This window comes from Ailuropoda melanoleuca, chromosome 5 (genome assembly GCF_002007445.2).
Source record: "Ailuropoda melanoleuca isolate Jingjing chromosome 5, ASM200744v2, whole genome shotgun sequence".
Taxonomy (NCBI): domain Eukaryota; kingdom Metazoa; phylum Chordata; class Mammalia; order Carnivora; family Ursidae; genus Ailuropoda; species Ailuropoda melanoleuca.
Window position 1 is genome coordinate 29,348,387 of NC_048222.1, and position 20,988 is coordinate 29,369,374.

The 20,988-nt window shown below is 39.5% G+C and overlaps 1 protein-coding gene across 1 annotated transcript in view; it reads right to left on the reverse strand.

Annotated features, from left to right (window-relative positions):
- The window catches only part of LOC100483072 (diphosphoinositol polyphosphate phosphohydrolase 1), a 115,830-nt gene that overhangs the window by 13,750 nt on the left and 81,092 nt on the right, over positions 1 to 20,988 (reverse strand). Inside the window, exon 3 of the mRNA XM_034660570.1 lies at positions 2,773 to 2,817. Coding sequence (XP_034516461.1) covers positions 2,773 to 2,817 — 45 coding nt within the window. The remainder of the gene's footprint in view (positions 1 to 2,772; positions 2,818 to 20,988) is intronic.

Sequence of the window (20,988 nt, forward strand, 5' to 3'; positions counted from 1 at the left end):
AAAGACTCATAGGCTGGAGCTGCCACAGACAGTGATTCCTCTGATGCATCTCGGCAAAGTAAACTGGAAACCTTCTGGAAAGGATTCACCATTCTAGATGCCATTAAGAACAGTGGTGGGGGTGCCTGGGTGGCACAGCGGTTAAGTGTCTGCCTTCGGCTCAGGGCGTGATCCTGGCCTTCTGGGATCGAGCCCCACATCAGGCTCCTCCGCTATGAGCCTGCTTCTTCCTCTCCCACTCCCCCTGCTTGTGTTCCCTCTCTCGCTGTCTCTCTCTCTCTGTCGAATATATAAATAAATAAAATCTTTTTTTTTTTTAAAGAAAGGATTATTTCTTTTTTTTTTTTAAGATTTTATTTATTTGACAGAGAGAGAGAGAGAGAGAGAAAGAGCCAGTGAGAGAGAACACAAGCAGGGGGAGCAGGAGAGGAAGAAGCAGGCTCCCAGCAGAGGAGCCTGATGTGGGGCTCGATCCCAGAACGCCAGGAATGCCCTGAGCCAAAGGCAGACGCTTAGTGATGGAGCCACCCAGGCGCCCCAATAAATAAAATCTTTAAAAAAAAAAAAAAGAACAGTGGTGATTCATGGAAAAAAGGTAAAAAATATCAACATGAACAGGAGTTTGGAAGAAGTTGACTCCAACCCTCAGGAAGGACTTTGAGGGATTCAGGACTTGAGTGGAGGAAGAAACTGCAGAGGTGGTAGAAATAGCAAGAGAACTAGAATCAGAAGTGGAGCCTGCAGTCAGTTAAGCATCCAACTCTTGGTTTTGGCTCAAGTCATGATCTCAGGGTTGTGAGATCGGGCCCTACACTGGGCTCCGTGCTCAGCAAGGAGTCTGCTTAAAATTCTCTCCCTCTTTCTCTGCCCCTCCACCTGCCCTGTGCTTGTGAGGGCTCTCTTTCTTTAAAAAAAAAAAAAAAAAAAAAAGGGGGCCCNAAGTGGAGCCTGAAGATGGGACTCAATTGCTACAATCTCATGATAAAGCCTGAAGAAATGAGGAGCTGCTTCTTATGGATGAGCACAGAAAGTGGTTTCTTGAGATGGAGTCTACCCCTGGTGAAGATGCTGTGAAGACTGTTGAAGTGACAACAGAAGATTTAGAATATTCCATAAACATAGTTGATAAAGCAGCGGCAGGGTTTGAGAGGACAGACTCACAGGTGTGAAAGAAGTTGTACTGTGGGTAAAATGCTATCAAACAGCATCGTCTGCTACAGAAAAACTGTTCACAAAAGGGAAAGTCAATCGGTGCAGCAAACTTATTTTAAGAAATTGCCAGAGCCACCCCTACTCTCAGCAACGATGACCCTGATCAGTCATAGCAGCCATCAACACAGAGGCAATACCCTCCACCAACAAAAAGATTATAACTTGCCGGAAGCTCATGATGGTTAGCATTTTTTGGCAATAAAGTATTTTTATATTAAGGCATATACATTAATACAGACACTGTAAGTGTATATACACACTTCATAGACCACAATATAGTATAAATATAACTTTCATATGCACTGACAAAAAAATTAAAGAAACATTGGACTTGCTTTATTGCAATATGTGCTCTATTGCAGTGGTCTGGAACTGGACCCACAATTTCTCTGAGGTTATGCCTGTACTAACAAATAACTGTATTTGTCTGGAGGAGACTATGGGATTTTAAAGTAAGCTACTCTCTGCTGATGCTGTTGTGTTTTGAAAACTGAACAAAACCAAGATGGCGTCCACCCTAGATTAGGACCATGAGGGACTGAATGCTTATGCCCCCCACAATTCAGATGTTGAGATCCTAATTCCCAGTGGGATAGTATTAGGAGGTGGGGCCTCCGGCAGCTGATCAGGTTGAGAAGGGCTGACTCTCGGGAATGGGACTGGCGCCCTGAAAAGAGGCCCCAGTGAGCAACCATCCCCCTTTCGCTGTGTGAGAACACAGAGAGAAACGGCTACAAGTACTCCATGCTTTTCAAAATTCTAGGTAAGCCACTTCACTTTTACAAAACACCTATCTATATCAGTACCTGTTTTTGCTAACTGAAAGAAATCCGAGGAGGAATTTGTGTTGATTAAAAAAAAAAAAAAAAAAAAGGGNAAAAAAAAAGGTGACAAGCAAAAGCAGCATTCAGCATTTCCCTTGCAGCGAGCCACTGGAGGCAGCGCACGCGTGGAGCAGCGAGAGGGTCGGGCCGACTCCTTCCCCAGGAACTATGCTCAGCACGTCCCCACCAAGCTGCCAGAGCTGTGAACTGGGGCTGTGCACACGTGTGCTTTAGCCTGACTCATTTTATGCATCTGTTAATAGGACGTATCCTGAAGTAACAGAAAAGCCTGAGAGAGGTTATTTTTTGGTTTTGGAAATGCTAGAAAAAAATTTAATTTATATATTTATATATATAATTTATATATTAAATTATATATTAATTGCTTCTTCACTTTCTACCATTTTGACTTACAAAAGGTTTCCCACGAACACTCTAGTTTTGGAAAGCAGGAGAAACTAGTAACTATGAACCAGGAAGTGGGTCCTCACCAGACACTGAATCTGCTGGTGCCTTGATCTTGGACTTCCTAGCCTCCAGAACTGTGAGAAATCCATTTCTATTGCTTATAAGCCACTCAGTTTTGTTATAGCAGCCCGAAAGAACTAAGACAAAGAAAAACATATTTATATATATATAAAAATATATACATAAAATATATATATATAAAATATATATATATATTACATGGTTACTAATATGATACCAATTGCACCAAAGATTTTAACAGGCTTACCTCGAAAATTCCAACTAATCTTCCCAATGTCCCTTTTACTCCAGCCTGAAAAGTGAAGAAGAAAAATTAACACATTAATATTGTTTATATTACTGGTCTCACTCTAAATCAAAATCCAAGAGGAACACCTTAGGAGGACTCCAGGTCTACAGAGGTCACACCAGTATTTCCTGAGTGTCACAGACTGGTAACAGCAGGGTGTGCTCTGGGGAGAGAGGACTCCTCTCATCTCCTCCTCGTCTCCCTCCCCACTGCAATACCAGCCAAACACAGCAGGTAATCAAGGCCATGAAGCCACACAGAAGATATTTTGAGGTATTAATTACTTCACTCACTCTTTAATTCATTCAACAAATACACTGACTGCCTAATCCATGTCAGAGGTATAGTGATGAATAGGCTAGAACACGAGATCCAAGAGAACAAGTTCCTCATTTGACTTGTTCTTGGCTGTCTGTATACAGTACGCCCTGAATAGCTCCACACCTTATAGAAGCAGCTCAGGAAGGCAGTTAACAAGTACATAAACCTGGTGATTCTGCTGGTGACAGGTATTGACAGGGACACACAGAATGATGTGATGGACAGAGAGTGATGGGGAGGGGACAACTTCACACACAGGTTAGGCCTTCATGCATATAGTCTGTATCTCCCATCGGGCCTTTGGTATTTGTTTTAGATCTGTGTCTTTCTGATGCATCACAGGCACATTTTTCAGTTTCTGATAGATTGATAGATTGATTTTTCTTTTCAGCCTATCAAAACCAGGGCTATCCCGTCTCTAGTCATTTGGTATTTTTCATTCCTACCTGTTCTTTACATATCTGTTTCCACTATGTATGCCTTTGTTTCCATGATTTTTTGTTCTTTTAAATTAAAAGTTATTCTTTCATTTACTTCTGAACATCTTGAACATATTTAAGTTCCTTGTCAGGCCATGCTATAAAATTCATTTCACCTGAAGTAAATTCATGTTCCAATTGGTGGAAGGGCTTACTTTTGAGGCTTCTGTTCCAAGGTGATGCAGGGAACAGCGCAGGCAGAGCCATGGAATCAGGCTGTGGTTTGGCTTCATCTTTCACTGTGCATTGCCTCTGTGTTCTCTTCCTACCTTGGCCCACATCTTTCTAAAAGTCTCAGCTCCTGGTATCCTTTCCGTTGGGAACCTGGGCTCCCCCTACTCCAAGGGGTCTGAACACTAGCCACCCAAGGCCGGGCAGGCTGTAGCCTTCCCATGACATTCAGCAGTTCTACCCTGTTCCTGACCTATGGAGATGGTACTCACCCTGCTTTTGGGCCAGGCTATGTCTTTTTAGCTTTTGCTTTTTATATTTTGTATCTGTCCCTGCTAGGAGTGGGTAGAGGCGAGGGAAGGACGAATCCCTGGAAATGCCTGGGAAATGTTGTAACTTGTTTTGTATTACTACTGCCATGTTATTTATAATAACTAAATTTGTAATAAACTAAAAATTAAGGCAAAAATACCTTCTTAAGACATTAGGTACACATTAAGTTTGTACAGAATGAATAAAATTTTAAGGTAAGTATCCTAAAAGTTCTTTAGAGATATTTAAAATAAAGGCCAATTTATAGGCCTAGACTCCTAGGTGAGCTATATTTTGAAGTTAATTTTTGGTGATTATCTGTCAAAGAATTCTCTTCCTTTCTCTTGCCAACATGCCTGTTCATTTCCCATCTGCTCTTTCCCCCATGTGGCTTTTGTGTCTACTCAAATGGAAATTTTTATTTTCCTATTTAAACTGATTCTCTACATTTTTATATATTTTTTATTTTTAAAAAAAGGTTATTCATTTATTTATTTGACAGAGAGAGAGAGAGTACAAGCAGGGGGAGCAGCAGGCAGAGGGAGAGGGAGAAGTAGACTCCCTGCTAAGCAGGGGGCCTGATGTGGGGCTCAATCCCAGGACCCGGGATCATGACCTGAGCCAAAGGTAGACATTTAACCAACTGAGCAACCCAGCCGCCCCTGATTCTCAACATTTAAAAACTTTTTTTTTGAATTTATTTAAGTAATCACTACACCCAATGTGCGGCTTGAACTCATGACCCCGAGATCAAGAGCCACACACTCCACTGACTGAGCCAGCCAGGCGCCCCTAAACTGATACTCTACATTTTTAGAGATAATTGCACTCCACGGCCAGATACGACTAGTTAGACTGTACTTTGTGAATTAACCAATGTAGCTGCCTGAACACGTGGGACGAGCTGGCAGGCCAGCTTGGACTAGAAAACCAATTCTGTACCCCGACCCAGGCAGCCTGAACACTCAGATCAACTCCTGAGATGTGGCACCCGTGCCCCTGCCTGTGGTCCCCACCGACGGGGCCTAGGAGCAGGGCTGTCGGGTTGGTGGGAAGGGAGGGAGGGAGGAAAGGAGGAAAGGAAAGAGGCCATCATTCACATTTCTCTTCCGCAAAGTAGAGAAAGAGTTCTCTTTAGCAGTTCTAACTGTTCAATTTTTTTTTTAAAAGATTTTATTTATTTATTTGACAGAGAGAGACAGCCAGCGAGAGAGGGAACACAAGCAGGGGGAGTGGGAGAGGAAGAAGCAGGCTCCTAGCGGAGAAGCCTGATGTGGGGCTCGATCCCAGAACGCTGGGATCACGCCCTGAGCTGAAGGCAGACGCCTAACAACTGTGCCACCCAGGTGCCCCTCAATTTTTTTTTTCTTAAAGAAACCAAAAGTTGAGAAAAGAAAATGATCTCCAATTTTTTTAAAAGATGTTATTTATTTATTTGAGAGAGAGAGGGCGTGCATGCACGGGGACAGAGTGACAAGGGACAAGCAGACTCCACGCTGAGCTCAGAGCCTGACACAGGGCTTGATCTCATGACCCTGAGTTCATGACCTGAGCCAAAATCAAGAGTTGGACGCTTAACTGCCTGAGCCACCCAGGGGCCCCAAACTCCAATTTTAACGGAAAAATTAACTTATATTATGACAGCTCAATATAATTTATTTAAAACTTTTGTTTAATAATGGTGTTTTCTACATTCAACATCAACATGTATCTATGATTTACTGTAACAGAGGAAGTTGGAAAAAGCGTAAAACAGATGCATTCTGGGGAGCCTTCAGCTTGGGTCATGATCCCGGAGTCCCAGGATCGAGCCCCACGTCAGGCTCCCTGCTTCTCCCTCTGCCCTTCACCCTGCTTGTGCTCTCTCTCTCTCACTCACTCTCTCTCTCAAATAAACACAATCTGAAAAAAATAAACTAGATGCATTCAAGTCTAGTGTAACTTAAATAATGCTGCCATCTGTACAAAGAAATTTCAGTGGCATTTATTTTCACTTCTAATTAAACTTCAAGTTGTAGAAATTAACAAAAGCTTTATTTCTCTCAGTGTTTCAAGTTTTATACCAATATTTAGGGGATCTACTTTGGAGAATTCTATCTACGTGATCCTACCAATGATTCTATGGTGAAAAGCAAAGAAATAGTCTTTTATTTACCAGTTTCTAAATTGAGATTCAGCAGTTTCCTGAGGAAGAGGTGCCTCTTTAGTAAGCAAGAGGATTTCAGTTCTTTGAAGTCATAGTGCTGATCAAGAGGAAGATTCCTCAGAGGCAAAGGTCCTCCAAGACAGAGTTCACTGCAGCCATTTTACGTTTTCATGCTTCTCCACAGTCCAATTAGCTTTGAGGCAGCTCCCTCTCAACTGCTGCTGCGAGCAACAGGAGAGCACTATTTTTATCTCTCACATGATTCCTGCATGTGGGTCAGGGTAGGTGTCAGGGTCACATCAGACAGAGAGTCGGCTCAGACATTTGGGGATAAGATTTGATTCAGAGTATATGTAAGTTTGGTCTAGTCAGGGTGCTGGGATGGACCTGTTCTTCTCCAAATCATATAAAAGCAGTTATCATTTCAATCTATATGTCAAAAACCCCTAATCTGGAGAAGGAAATCTTTATTTAAAAGCCCATCTTAGGTACTAGTAAGAATTAAAAAAAAAAATTTACTGCCCTTCATTATTCAACCATATGCAGGTGAGTGCTTCTTTGAACTTCAAAGTATAATACATCAATTCTAGCACTTTCAGACTAGTTAACAAAAATAAATTGAGCAACTGCCTAATTTTTAAAAAGAAAAAACCCACAAATGTCTTTTTTTTTTCCTTTGGGGTGTTTTGCTGAGACTGGAAGTCCCAACCAGCGAGACTCCAGTGATCCCATCTTCCCCACTAGTAAGCTCTCCCACTATGTACACGAGACTCGGGCAGAGGCACGGACGTGGATGGGCCTTGGAGATGCCCCTACAACGACCTGCTGCCACAAAGAACCCTGGCTGTGCTGTTCAGTCTGGGTGGGTACAAAATGGATCATCACCTTCTGAAACCTATTTTTTACTCTAAGGTGGACATTTTGGCAGACATTGATGGATGTCTAGCCCACAGGCATTCCTCCTTCCACTGTGCTACCAGTAAGACCCAGAGTCCGTCCCGGCGAAAGCTACGGCACACCTGGGATGGCGCAGGGAATTCTGCTCCCCTCTGCAGTGACAGGTTCGGGCGTGCTGTGACCCAGTTCTGGACCAATGGCTTCTGAGAGGGTGTCTCTTGGGGGCTCATGGGAAAGATCTCCCACCATGATAAAGAGTTGCATAAAAAGAAACCCTATACCTTGCTTGTCAAGTGGGGACCTGAAACTTGGAGTTGCTACAGTCACCTTGTGACGGTAAGGGGAAGGGCAAGAGAATCAATGAGAAGCTGAACAAAAGTCTTGAGGTGGCCGAGCTGCTGAAGCAATGAGGTAATGTCCAACCTCTGGACTTCCTAGGTGAGAAAAATAACCGGTACGGGTGAAGCCGCTTTTAGTCAGGTACTCTGTACTGTATCAGAACACTTCCTGCTACTTCCTTTGATTTAGCAAGTAGCTCTCAGAGGAAGACTGAGTATGCCAAAATGAAAATTCTGAACATCCAAGGGAACTGTAGTATAAAAGCTTCCTCTATTTTTTTTTTAAGACTTTATTTATTTGACAGAGAGATACAGTGAGAGAGGGAACACAAGCAAGGGGAGAGGGAGAGGGAGAAGCAGGCTCCCACTGAGCAGGGAACCCGATGTGGGGCTCAACCCCAGGACCCTGGGATCACGACCCAGGCGAAGGCAGACCCTCAACGGCCGAGCCACCCAGGCGCCTCAAAAGTTTGCTCTATTAAAGCAATAAGCCCAGACCCAAAAGGAGCTCAGGGGAGCAACTCTCATGCAAGTATGTGTATAAGGAAACCCAGGAACAAAAATATGTGGTCTTCAATACACATACCTTCCTGGTACTTGCTATAAGTAACAGCAGGAAAGAGTTACAGTGAAGACAGACAAAAATAGATGGGAAGCCATTACAGTTACGTCCAGTGAAATTCCATCCCAGAGATTTTTTGTTTTGTTTTATAAATGAGATATTTCAAACATCAAAAAAGTAAATAATAAAACAAACATTCAAGTTGTAACTAGCCAGCTTTGTCAAATAGTAACATACCATTTTGTGTATTTACTATTTTTTATTTTTAAAAGATTTATTTGAGAGAGCGAGCGGGCACAAGTGGGGGAGGGGCAGAGGGAGAAGCAGACTCCCCACCGAGCAGGGAGTCCAACTTGGGGCTCAATCCCAGGATCCTGAGATCATGACCTGAGCCACAGGCAGATGCTTAACTGACTGAGCCACCCAGGCGCCCCATGTATTTTTTTTTAAAGAAATAAAACTACTGGTACCACTGAAACCCCTGTGTACTCCTCAGCCCTCCCAGAGGTAACTACTCACCTGAATTTGGCATTTATCATTCTCTTGCATGTCTTTATACTTGTACTACTTAGGTATCTATCCACTATTCATGGTAAATAGTATTTTCTGTATGTTTCTCTACTCGATTAAAAAAAAAAAAGGATTATACCTTCTGCAACCTTGTCCCCTCAATATCATGATTCTGAGCTTTAGATATATTGAAACATGTACTTCAAGTTAATTCATTTTAGTTATTGAGCAGTATTCTACTTTAGGAATCGACCACAATTAATCCATTTACTTGTTGGTAGACATTAATCCTGCTATTATAAAAAACACTGCAAAAAACAAAATCAAAACCCAGAACCTTTCGTAGATATTCTTATTACAACCCACCATGTATGCGAGTTTCTTTAAGATCAATTTTCTGAATCACAGGATAAAAGTACCTCCAATTTTCCCACGTATTATCAAGTTCCTCTATGCAGTACATCAATGGCAGAAACGACCACAATTCTCTACCTCTTCCTGTATCCATGTCCTTTGAAATGTGATTTTACAGCTCTTCCAATCAAGAGATCTATTTACCCACTCCTTTACGAGGCTGGCCTTGTGACTTGCTTTGGCCAAGAGAATCCAGAAGGATGGTGTACCAGTTCTAAGCCTAGGCCTCAAGAGGTCTTGTAGTTTCCACTTTCTCTCTTAGAACTCTGCCCCTGCCATGTGAGCTAGTCTCCTAAAGGATGAAAGACCTGTCTCAGCTGAGGGTATTACAGAGCAGCCTATAGCCAGCTGACCTGCAAACTGAGAGAGCCTGGCTAAGAGGAGCAGAGCTGCCTACTCCACCCAGAGCGGGCCGTAAACATCGGAACAGTCCACTTGTTCTACTACTGAGGAGTAGACAACAGAAGCAGACCCACGGGCTTGTGAGTAATATTCAGTACTTAACTAATTTAAGCCACCAAGTTTGGGGACAGCTTGTCATACAGCAATAACTACCTGGTATATTCTCCAAGTACACAAGCAATGTACAAGTTCCCATCACTCTTGTTCCTCTTGAATATTTGTTTTTTGTTGTCAGCCTCTTAAATTTTAGGTCAACATGATGAGTACGAAATTATATTGCATAATTTTTCTAACTGTGTACTTTTTCCTGTTTAATGGACATTCAGATTTCTTCTGGGAATTCATACTACTTATCCATTTTTCTTATTTGATTACTGACCATGGTAATTATCTTCAGAAATTATGTCTTAATATTTAACCTCTGTGGTAAACATATGCTCTCCTCCCAGTCTGATACTTGTCTTTTATTTCTGTTTTTTTTATTAAGTTTTTAAATTTTAGTTCCAATATAGTTAACATACAGTGTTATGTTAGTTTCAGGCGTACAATATAGTGATTCAACAGTTCTATATGTGCTCATCGTAAGTGCACTCCTCAGTCCCCATCACCTATTTCACCCATCCCCCCAGCCCACCTCCCCTCTGGTCACCATCAGTTTGTATAGTTATAAGTCTGTTTTTTGGTTTATCTCTCTCTCTTTTTCCCCCTTTGTTCTTAATTCCACACATGCGTGAAATCATACATATTTGTCTTTCTCTGACTTATTTCTATTTTTATTTTTGATGGCCTTTGCTAAACATGTTTCATAAGATACTGCTGATTTTACTTATCTTTTCCTTTTGCCTGTTTATTATTCTTTCAGTCTCCACATTTTTTCTAATAGTTTGAAGAGTTTTATAATATGATCCACCAAAATTAAATTGGGAATTTATTCCCAAATAGCCAATGGTCTGGAGGCTCTAGAATAGACCCAATAGATATCATTCTGTTTTACTAATCTAGTTGTTAATTTAAGTACTAATATCAAGTGGTTTTAACTGATACAGCTTTATCCTAATACCTGGAAAGGTAATTTCCTTCTCTCCTCTTTTCTTTTCAAAAACTTCAAAGCCATTTTTGTACTTTTATTCTTCCATAGAAATTTCAAAAATCAGTTTTTCAGATCTCTGAAAAATCCTTTTGGGACGTTTATCTTTATTATTGAATTTTTAGATTAATCTAAAAAATACATCTTTACAATATATAGTCCTCTTATCGGGAAGAGACCATATCTCTCTCTTTACTTAGGTCTTTTTTCATTCCTTCAACAAACTGTTATTATTTTTATTGTAAAGATCCTGTACTCTATTTGTCTACAGCAAGGCATTTTAGTTTTAGTTTAATTTTGTTGCTATGGATGGTTTACATTTTAAAAAGTTACACATTTTCTAGTCAATTACTGCTTTTAAAGAAACACTGCTGGATTCTGCCTATTAATCTTATGTTTGCAACCTTTCTAAATGCTCTTACTAGTTCTACCAGTTTCTTTTGTGTTCTTTTGTTTTTTAAGTTAATAATTATATCTGCAAATAATGACAATTTTGCTTCTTCCTTTTGAATGTTTATAATTTGTATTTATTTTTGTCTTATACTGCAGTGGCTAGGACCCTAGTTCAGTAGTAAATGGTAGCAAACATAACTGCCTTTTTCCTGTCAGGAATACTTAGAAGATTTCAAAAATATGATGCTTACTGTAGGCTTTATTAGACATACTATCAGGTGAAAGAATTTTATTTTTAGTTTGCTAATAACTTTCAAGATGATGGATACTGAATTTTATTTTTTAAAGATCTTTTTTTATTTTAAGTACACTATACCCCCAACACGGGCTCAAACTCACGACCTATGAGTCACATCAAGATCAAGGGTCACATGCTCTACTGACTGATCCAGCCAGGCGCCCCTGGATACTGAACTTGAATAAATAATTTTTCCCTTATTTACTGAGATGATAATTTAATTTTAATCTTTAAAAATTTTTTTTAATTTAAAATTTTAATCTCTTAATGAAGTAAATCACATAAACATATTTTCTAAGACTTGTATTCTTCGGATAATTTAGTTGTGTGATACTTTGAGAAAGCTTCAGATTCTATTTGCTCTTCTTTTACTTGGGATTTTTATATCCACGTTCATAAGTGAGAATTTATTGTTCCTTCCTATTTTTTTTTTTAAGATTTTATTTATTTATCTGACAGAGAGAGCACAAGCAGGGGGAGCAGCAGAGGGAAAGGGAGAAGCAGGCTCCCCTCTAAGCAGGGAGCCCAACGCAGGGCTCAATATCAGGACCCTGGAATCATGACCTGAGCTGAAGGCAGATGCTCAACTGAGCCACCCAGGCGCCCCATCCTTTCTACTTTAAATTGTCAGGATCAGGGGTCAGCAAACTATAACCCATAGGCTAAATCCGTCCTGCCATTGATTTTGGTAAATAAACTTGCACTGGAACATAGCCATGCTCATTCACTAAGGTACTGTGTATGGGCTCATTCATGTTATGACAGCAGAACTGAATATTTGTGACAGATACCATATGGCTTCTAAAGTCTAAGTATTTATTATCTGGCCCTTTACAGAAAAGCTTGTTGATCACTGATCAAGATTATAGCAGCCCTTCTCCTTAATTCCATCCTTTTACGTTCTTTGAGTGTATCCTGTTGTTTTTTCTAGCGTCTTGGATGGATCGCTTAGTTTATTTAATGTCTATTTAGCTTTCTAATAAAAGCCTCTAAGGCTCGAAGAACTGAATGAGCTGTAGTACCCAGTAAGTCATGATATGAAGTGCTTTCAATTGTTCAATTTTTTTGTTTACTAATTTTTACTGTGATTTGTGCTTTAACTCAAGAATTATTCAGAAATTTTTTTCTGTTTCCAAATATCTATTTCTCTGTCAAGCTGACTTTATTGTTGATTTCTAATTTTACCGCATGTGTCAGAGTATATACACAAATGATCCCTGACTTACAAATGTTTGACTTAACAATTTTTTGACTTTATGATGGTGCAAAAGTGATACGCATTCTGTAGAAACTGTACTTTGAATTTTGATCTTTTCCTGGTATAGGGATATGTGGTATGATACTCTCTTATGATGCTGGACAGTGGCAATGAGCCACAGCTCCAGTTGGCCACGTGGTCATGAGGGCAAACAACCAATCACACCATTCTGTACCCATACAACAATTCTGTTTTTCACTTTCACTACAGTATTCAATACATTACATAAGATAGTCAACACTTTATTATTAGAAAAGGGGCATTTTGCAGGAGATGATTTTGCCCAACGGTAGCCTATAATATAAGTGTTCTGAGCATGTTTAAGGTAGGCCAGGGTAAGCTACATGATATTCAAGAGACTAAATGTATTAAATGCATTTTCAATTTATAAGAGGGTTTATTAGGATATAACCCCATCACAGGTTGAAGATCTGTAATCTATTTTATTCATCAACTCTGTTTATGGCTTAATATATGGTTAGTTTTTATAATTCTTCCATGTGTGCTTGAAAAAATTACATGTTCTTTGTTGAATGCAAGGTTCTCTCAATACAGCTATTTGATCAACCTTGCTATGGTATCACTCAATCTTTCTATTTTTTCCTACTGTTTGTCCTTCTTCTATCAGTTTCTAAATGAGGTGCTTTAGTCTTCAATATGGCTATAGATCTGTCAACTTCCCCCCCAACTCTGTCAATTTTGCTTTATACAGACGAAGTCTGCTAGGTGCATATAAGTTCATGACTGCTGTATATCTTGGTAGACCGTCCCTTTTTAAAATTATTGTTATTATTTTTTTAAAGAGTTTTAAAAATTTATTTATTTGACGGACAGAGAGAGAGCACAAGCAGGGGAAGCAGCAGGCAGAGGGAGAGGGAGAAGCAGGCTACCCATTGAGCATAGCGCCCGAGACACGGCTTGATCCCAGGACCCTGGGATCACAACCCCAGCTGAAGGCAGACACTTCAATGACTGAGCCACTCAGGCATCCCTAGACTGTCCCTTTTATCCATATTAAACATCCTTCTTGTCCCTCTACATGTTTTTCACCTACATTGTATTTTGTTTAATATTATAATTACTATCCAAGTTTTCTTTTGGTTAGTATTTGCCTGATATCCTTTTTCCATCCTTTCATTCTTAGTCATTCAGTACTACTGTGTTTGAAAACATATGACAAGTTTTATTTTCTTTTTAATACAAATTTGTGTCTATTAATTAGTAAATTTAAAGTGTAATCAAGTTACTTTTTTTTTTTTTTAAGATTTTATTTATTTGACAGAGAGAGACACAGCAAGAGAGGGAACACAAGCAGGGGGAGCAGCAGAGGGAGAGGGAGAAGCAGGCTTCCCACTGAGCAGGGAGCCCGCTGCGGGACTTGAGCCCAGCACCCTGGGATCATGACCTGGGCTGAACCCAGACTCTTAACGACTGAGCCACCCAGACACTCCTCAAGTTACATTTATTGTGATATTTAACCTAGAAATGTAGCTTTTTCTGAGTCACATGGTGTCCCTTCAAGGTTAATTAATATCAGAGTCCTTAAATTTACTTCCTGTGTAGCAAGTTCTCTGCTAAGCTGTTGGCATTTGTAAGCTCTCTGAATTAAGAGGAAGCTGGTTAAGTGACACCTCAGCCAGGTCAGTTATCTACCCAGGCCCAGTGGTTGTTGGGTAGTTTAAAGATTATGGAGTCTCCAGAGGCAAAAACTGCATTTAGTATTTGCTGAAGCCAGGGTGAACTGTGTTGGAGTCAATGGAAAGTACACTGTGGATATACTTCCTAATGACTAAAAATCCTTTCCTGGAATGTGGAGCTGGATAAGGAAAGCAAGTACAACTGGTTTGGAAGAGTCATCTGGACTCAATTCATTTAGCAGAAGGCTACTGGCTCCTATCCCAGCAATTCAACCTCTAGTCAGGGTTCCAAAACAAACCAGCTCAAATACAGTACTATATTCTCTAACAGGGCAGATTCTAATCTCTACACTAAGCCACTGAATTAGCTATTCATCAATGGGTAGCGTTCAATTATATGTGATAATGTAAACAGATAAATTGAGTAAAGAGATTTCTTTTATTCCAGTTTTTAAAAATAGTTGAAAAATAATTTAGTAGTTATTTGCAGTAAAAGAGAGCTAACCTTTAGGTTCTCCTAGTAAGTTTTAAATAAATAATAATAAATAAAATTTCAATTGGGACTAAAGAATGGGCTCTTTTAAATAAAAGCTGCTAGTGTTTAAGATAAATCATACATAAAGATGGCTGAATTTACAAAATCATGACCTATTTGGATTTTTTTCTTTTTTTTTTTTTAAAGATTTTATTTATTTGACAGAGAGAAACACAGCGAGAGAGGGAACACAAGCAGGGGGAGTGGGAGAGGGAGGAGCAGACTCCCCGCCCAGCAGGGAACCCAGTGCGGGGCTTGATCCCAGGACCCCGGGATCACGACCTGAGTCAAAGGCAGATGCTTACCGACTGAGCCACCCAGGCGCCCCTGGAATTTTTCTTATCCACTGAAAGCAAGAAATCTCTCTTTAGTATCTTAGAGAAACAAAAATATTTAGGGGCGCCTGGCTGCCTCAGTCAGATGAGTGTGAGACTCTTGATCATGGGGTTGTGAGTTCAAGTGCATGCTGGAGAGATTACTTAAGAAAAAAATAAAACATTACTTAAGATTCAAAGAAGAAAAGAGATATAATTCCAAAAAAAAAAAATTTAACTAAAAAAAAGGTAGTAGTAGACCGAGTAAGCCTATTATTATCTTTTCTTCCTGAAACCCCATCAAAATGAAAGTAAGACTAGAAAGGGGCTATTAGAAGAAAGGAGATTTTTTAAAAAATTCCAAGATGCGAAGTGATAAATGAGGGTTGACAGATGAAGAAAAGCAAAAAAAAAGTCAGCTCAGCTTCCAGACTCTGGAGAGGTTCCAGGATAGCATATGGCAGGAACACAGAGGGGAAGTGAGAAGGGGTCCTGAAAGTCGAATGTCTACATACCAAACAGCCATCCCCACACAAGGAGAATAGCCTGGAGCCAGGTATCTATCACCTAGACAACTCTGAGGGCTCTAATCCAAGCAGAAAAACAGAAAAACAGGGAAGAACTACTGTAGCGTATAGACCCATAAATATCCCCCGAATAAAGTCCACCTATCATGGCATTCTTTTAGCTGGCTCCTGGCGAAACAGCTCCATGTCACCCTTGACACCCACCCACTTGCACAGAGCTCCCATACAGTGCTGCTACTGCCTCAGTCCTAACTGGGACGTGATGACCACGGATCACCTGACATCCAAGGAGCGTCACCGACAGGAAGGAAAGATCAAAATGAGCAAATGAAAACTAGCTCTGGTCAAAAAAATAAAAATAAAAAATATATAAATAAAACAAAATTCAAGGAACAGGAGAAAACTTAGGGAACATTAGTTATTATCCTTAAGGAAATTTGAGAGGCTGTGGCATCCTAAAAAAGAACAAAATGTAAGTAAAAGCAACCAAGAATAAAAATGGTATTGTAGAACTTACAAATGTGACTGCTGATATAACACATTCATTAGAAGGGCAAAACCCTCAGTGAGACAATGAAAGTATAAGGCAAGAAATAAGACATTGCCTATTGTGTGGTTTTCCTTAGGGAATTACTTAAGGAATGTTTCTTTTCTAAGTTTTCCAGTCCTATTTTATTTTTAAACCATGCACCACACAAAAATATTATTTTGATACAGTTTTAGAACTCAGGGGGGAAAGGTTATCTTAAAAAAAGAAACATTTTTGGGGCGCCTGGGTGGCACAGCGGTTAAGCGTCTGCCTTCGGCTCAGGGCGTGATCCTGGTGTTATGGGATCGAGCCCCACGTCAGGCTCCTCCGCTGCGAGCCTGCTTCTTCCTCTCCCACTCCCCCTGCTTGCGTTCACTCTCTCGCTGGCTGTCTCTATCTCTGTCAAATAAATAAATAAAATCTTTAAAAAAAAAAAAAAGAAACATCTTTAGATGGACAGGTCTATACCCATATATTTACTCACTCAGTCTTAATGTCCTTCCATAACAACCAACACACATGGAACTTTGAATCTTGGCAGACGACTGGGCCGGTAAGAACAGAGTGAATGGAAAAGCATCAAAAACACGTGAAACCTATGAAGAAAGTAAAGGAATCTTCTACCCCAGCCTCTGACACTCCCTGCAATCGCCGGACACACACATCGGAGTCCTACTAAACTCTGCACGCACGAAGCAGGGAATGAACCGTCAGCAGAACACTAATTCTGCAGTGGACAGGAACGGTGGCCCTGCAAGACTGATCAGTTTATAAGGAGCGAGCTTAGCAAGCTAGTGGAGTAGGGTTAACTGCTGAAGCAGATGAGTTGCAGAAAGTCAAAGAGAGGCATAAGAAAGAGACTATCCCTAAAGAAAAGATCCCTAATCTGGAAATGTTTATTTCAAAAAAAAAATGGAAATGTTTATTTCAGTTACAACTACTAAACAAACTCAGGCTTCAGGCTAAGAACAAGCACTCAGAGAAAAGTCAAATATATGAAAAGATGCCGTTCAAAACAAGGAATCAATCTGAAAATTCAAACAAGAGTTATGACAAGAAGAACTGAATTCTTATTCAGTAAGACTGAAGAAGATGTAGTTGTTTTTTGTTTTTGTTTTTTTTTTAAAGATTTTATTTATTTATTTGACAGAGATAGAGACAGCCAGCGAGAGAGGGAACACAAGCAGGGGGAGCGGGAGAGGAAGAAGCAGGCTTCCAGCAGAGGAGCCTGATGTGGGGCTCGATCCCATAACGCCGGGATCACACCCTGAGCCGAAGGCAGACGCTCAACCACTGTGCCACCCAGGCGCCCCAAGATGTAGTTTTAAAACAGTGGCAGGCTGTCACAAATAGGGAGCAATGTGAAACAGAAAAAAATTCCTAAATAGCATCACCATTATTATTACAAACCAATAACCCCAGAGAAGGAAATGAATAGCTAACTGAATACAGCAGAAAAGGATTGATTTCGAAGGCCAAAATTTGAAGAAATCTCCCAGCACACGAGGTAAAAATGTGGAGATCAAAATTATAAGAAAGGATAAGGGAATACAACATAATGGAAAAGTTTCAGCAGAAGAAGATAAAACTGATGAAGGTGGGGCAATAATTAAAGAAAGAAAAGAGGGAAAGTTCCTGAAACTAAGAAAAGACACATGTCATGGGGGCCTGGGTGGCTCAGTTCGTTGAGCCTCTGCCTTCGGCTCAGGTCGTGATTCCAGGGTCCTGAGATGGAGGCCCAGGTTGGGCTCCCTGCTCAGTGGGAGTCTGCTTCTCCCTCCCCCCACCCTACCCTACCCCCATCATGCCCTCTCTCTCTCTCTCTCAAATAAATAAAATCTTAAAACAAACAAACAGAAATCAGTGAATTTCAAAACAGAAAATCAATAGGGAAAATCAACAAAACTAAAAGCTGGTTCTTTGAAAGGATCAATAAAATCAGTAAGTCTCTAACCAGGCTAAGGAAAAAATGACATAAATTACTAATATCAGAAATGAAAGAGAGGCTACCACTACAGATCTCAGGAACATCAAAAGGATAATAAAGGAACGCTACGAATCAATGAATACTATGTTCACAAATTTAATAACCTAGATGAAATGGACCAATTCCTTGAAAAAACACAATCTGCCAAAACTCACAAGAATAGATAATCTAAATAGGACTATGTCTATTAAAGAAATTGAATCAATAATTAATAATCTTCAAAAACAGAAAGCACCAGGCCCAAATGGGTTAACTGGTGAAATCTATCAAACATTTAAAAAGAAATCATACCAATTTTCTACAATCTCTTCCAGAAGATAGACACAGAGGCAATGTTTCCTAACTTATTTTATGAGGCCCACATCACCCAATACCAAAACCAGAAAAACATTATAAGAAAACTACAGACAATATCTATCATGAACACAGATGCAAAAACCTCAACAAAATATTAGCAAATCAAATCCGACAATATGTTTAAAAAAAAAGAATTATAAATTGGAGTGCCTGGGTGGCTCAGTCAGTTGGGCATCTGCCTTCGGCTTGGGTCGTGATCCAGGGTCCTAGGATTAAGCCCCATATCAGGCTCCCTGCTCAGCGGAGAGCCTGCTTCTCCCTCTCCCTCTGCTGCTCCCCCTCCTTGTGCTCTCTCTCTCTCTGATAAATAAAATCTTAAAAAAAAAAAAAAGATTTTAAGTCAAGATGAAGTGTGATTTTCCCAGGTATGCAAAACTAGTTCATCATTTGAAAATCAATTAATGTAACCTACCACATCAGCAGACTAAAAACGAGAAAAAAAAAATCACAGGATCCTAGCAATAGATGCATAAAAACATTTGACCAGATCTGACACCTATTATTCATGGTAAAAATTCTCAATAAACTAGGAACAAAAGGGAACTTCCTCAAACTTAATAAATAATATCTACAAAAACCTACAGCTAACTTCATACTTAATGATGAGAAACTAGACTAAGGTCAAGTATAAGGCAAGTCCTCTCTTATCACTCTTTTTAAACATCATACTGGAAGTTCCAGCTAATGCAGTAAGACAAGAAAAGGAAATAAAAGGTATACAGATTGAAGGAAGAAATAAAACTCTTTGTTTGCAGATGACACAATTACAGAAATTCTGAAAGAATTGGCAAAAAAAAAAAAACTTGTGGAATTAATAAGTGATTATAGCAAGGTTGAAGATACAAGGTTAATATACAAAAGCCAATTGCTTCCCTATACACCAGCAAAGAAAATGTGGAATTAGAAATAAAAAACACAATACCATTTATATTAGCATGCCCCCAAATGAAATACTTATGTATAAATCTAACAAAATATGTATAAAAATCTATATGAAGAAAACTATAAAACTCTATGAAAGAACTCACAGAATTAAATAAATGGAGAAATATTCCATGTTCATGAATAGGAATACTCAATACTGTCAAGATGTCAGTTCTTCCCAATTTGATCTGTAGATTTAATGCAATCCCAATCAAAATCCTAGCAAGTTTTTGTGGATATTGATAAACTTGATTCTAAAGTTCAAACTGAGAGGCAAAAGATCCAGGATAGCCAACCTCTATACTGAAGTCAAATAACAAAGGGCTGTCACTACCTAACTTTAAAACTTATGATAAAGCTATAGTACACAACACGGTGTGGTTCTGACAAAAGGGACAAATATATTAAAGGAACAGAAGAGAGAGCCCAGAAATAGACCTCCACAAATATGGTCACCTATCTTTAACAAGGAGCAAGAGCAATAGAATGGAAAGGAGAGTATTTTCAACCAAATGGTGCTGCAACAAGGGAACACCTACATGTAAAACAATCAATCTAGATACAGACCTTTTATCCTTCACAAAAATTAACTCAGAATGGATCAGACCTAAACATAAAATGCAAAACTATAAAATTCCAGAAGAAAACACAGCAGAAAACCTAGATGCCTTGGGTATAATGATGACTTTTAAAATACAAGACCAAAGGCACAATCCATAAAATAAAGAACTGGTGCGGCGCCGGGGTGGCTTAGTCAGTTAAGCGTCTGCCTGCAGTTCAGATCATGATCCTGGAATCCTGGGATCGAGCCCCACCATCGGGCTCCCTGCTCAGTGGGGAGTCTGCTTCTCCCTCTCCCTCTGCCACTTTCCCTGCTTCTTTTTCTCTTCTGCTCACTCTCTCTCTCTCTCAAATAAATTTTAAAAATCTTAAAAAAAAAAAAAAAAAGAACTGGTAAGCTGGACTTCACTAAAATTAAAAACTTCTGCTCTGTGAAAGACAGTGTTAAGAGAATGAGAAGAAAAACCACAGACTGTGAGAAAATATTTCAAGGTGTTTATTGTTTCCCAAATTAAATTTGGAAATCAGCAGAGTAAGATACAATTGCCACCTCTCAAAGTGGCTAAGATAAAAAAATAAAAATACCTTGCAAATATGTAGGAGAAATTGGCATTTTAATGGAGAAGGGCTGTAAACAGGTACTCTTCCTAGAGAGCAATTAAACACAATTAAACACAAAACTTGAGCATATTACCAACAATTCTGCCTCAAGAAATTGATCCTAAAGAAACAACTGGGCAAGTACCAAAACAACAACAACAACAACAAAATGACCAAACCCACAGATATTCTTCTCAATGTTGTCTAGAATAATGAAAAACTAGAATCAAACTAAATGTTCAACAAAAAATAGTCAAAACTATGGCACATTTATAGATAGGACTATTACGACGTCTTTCAAAATAATCACTCATATATATGTCTATTACCACAAAAGGAGGTCTGTCCACAATACAATAAGCCAATGAAATGGCTAAATTCCAGTATTTTTTAAAATGTGTACACACATACACACACAAATTTGTGGATGTGTAGGCATGTATGAAATTACCAAAATGTTAACAAAGGTTATCTTTAGGTGATGGCAAGATAAATGATTTTTTGTTGTTGAGTACTGCTTATTTCTTAAGGTTTCAATAACAGATGACCAGATTACGTGATAAAGCAAGTACGGTAAAGTACTAATGATTGAATGTAGGTGGTAGGATATGGGGG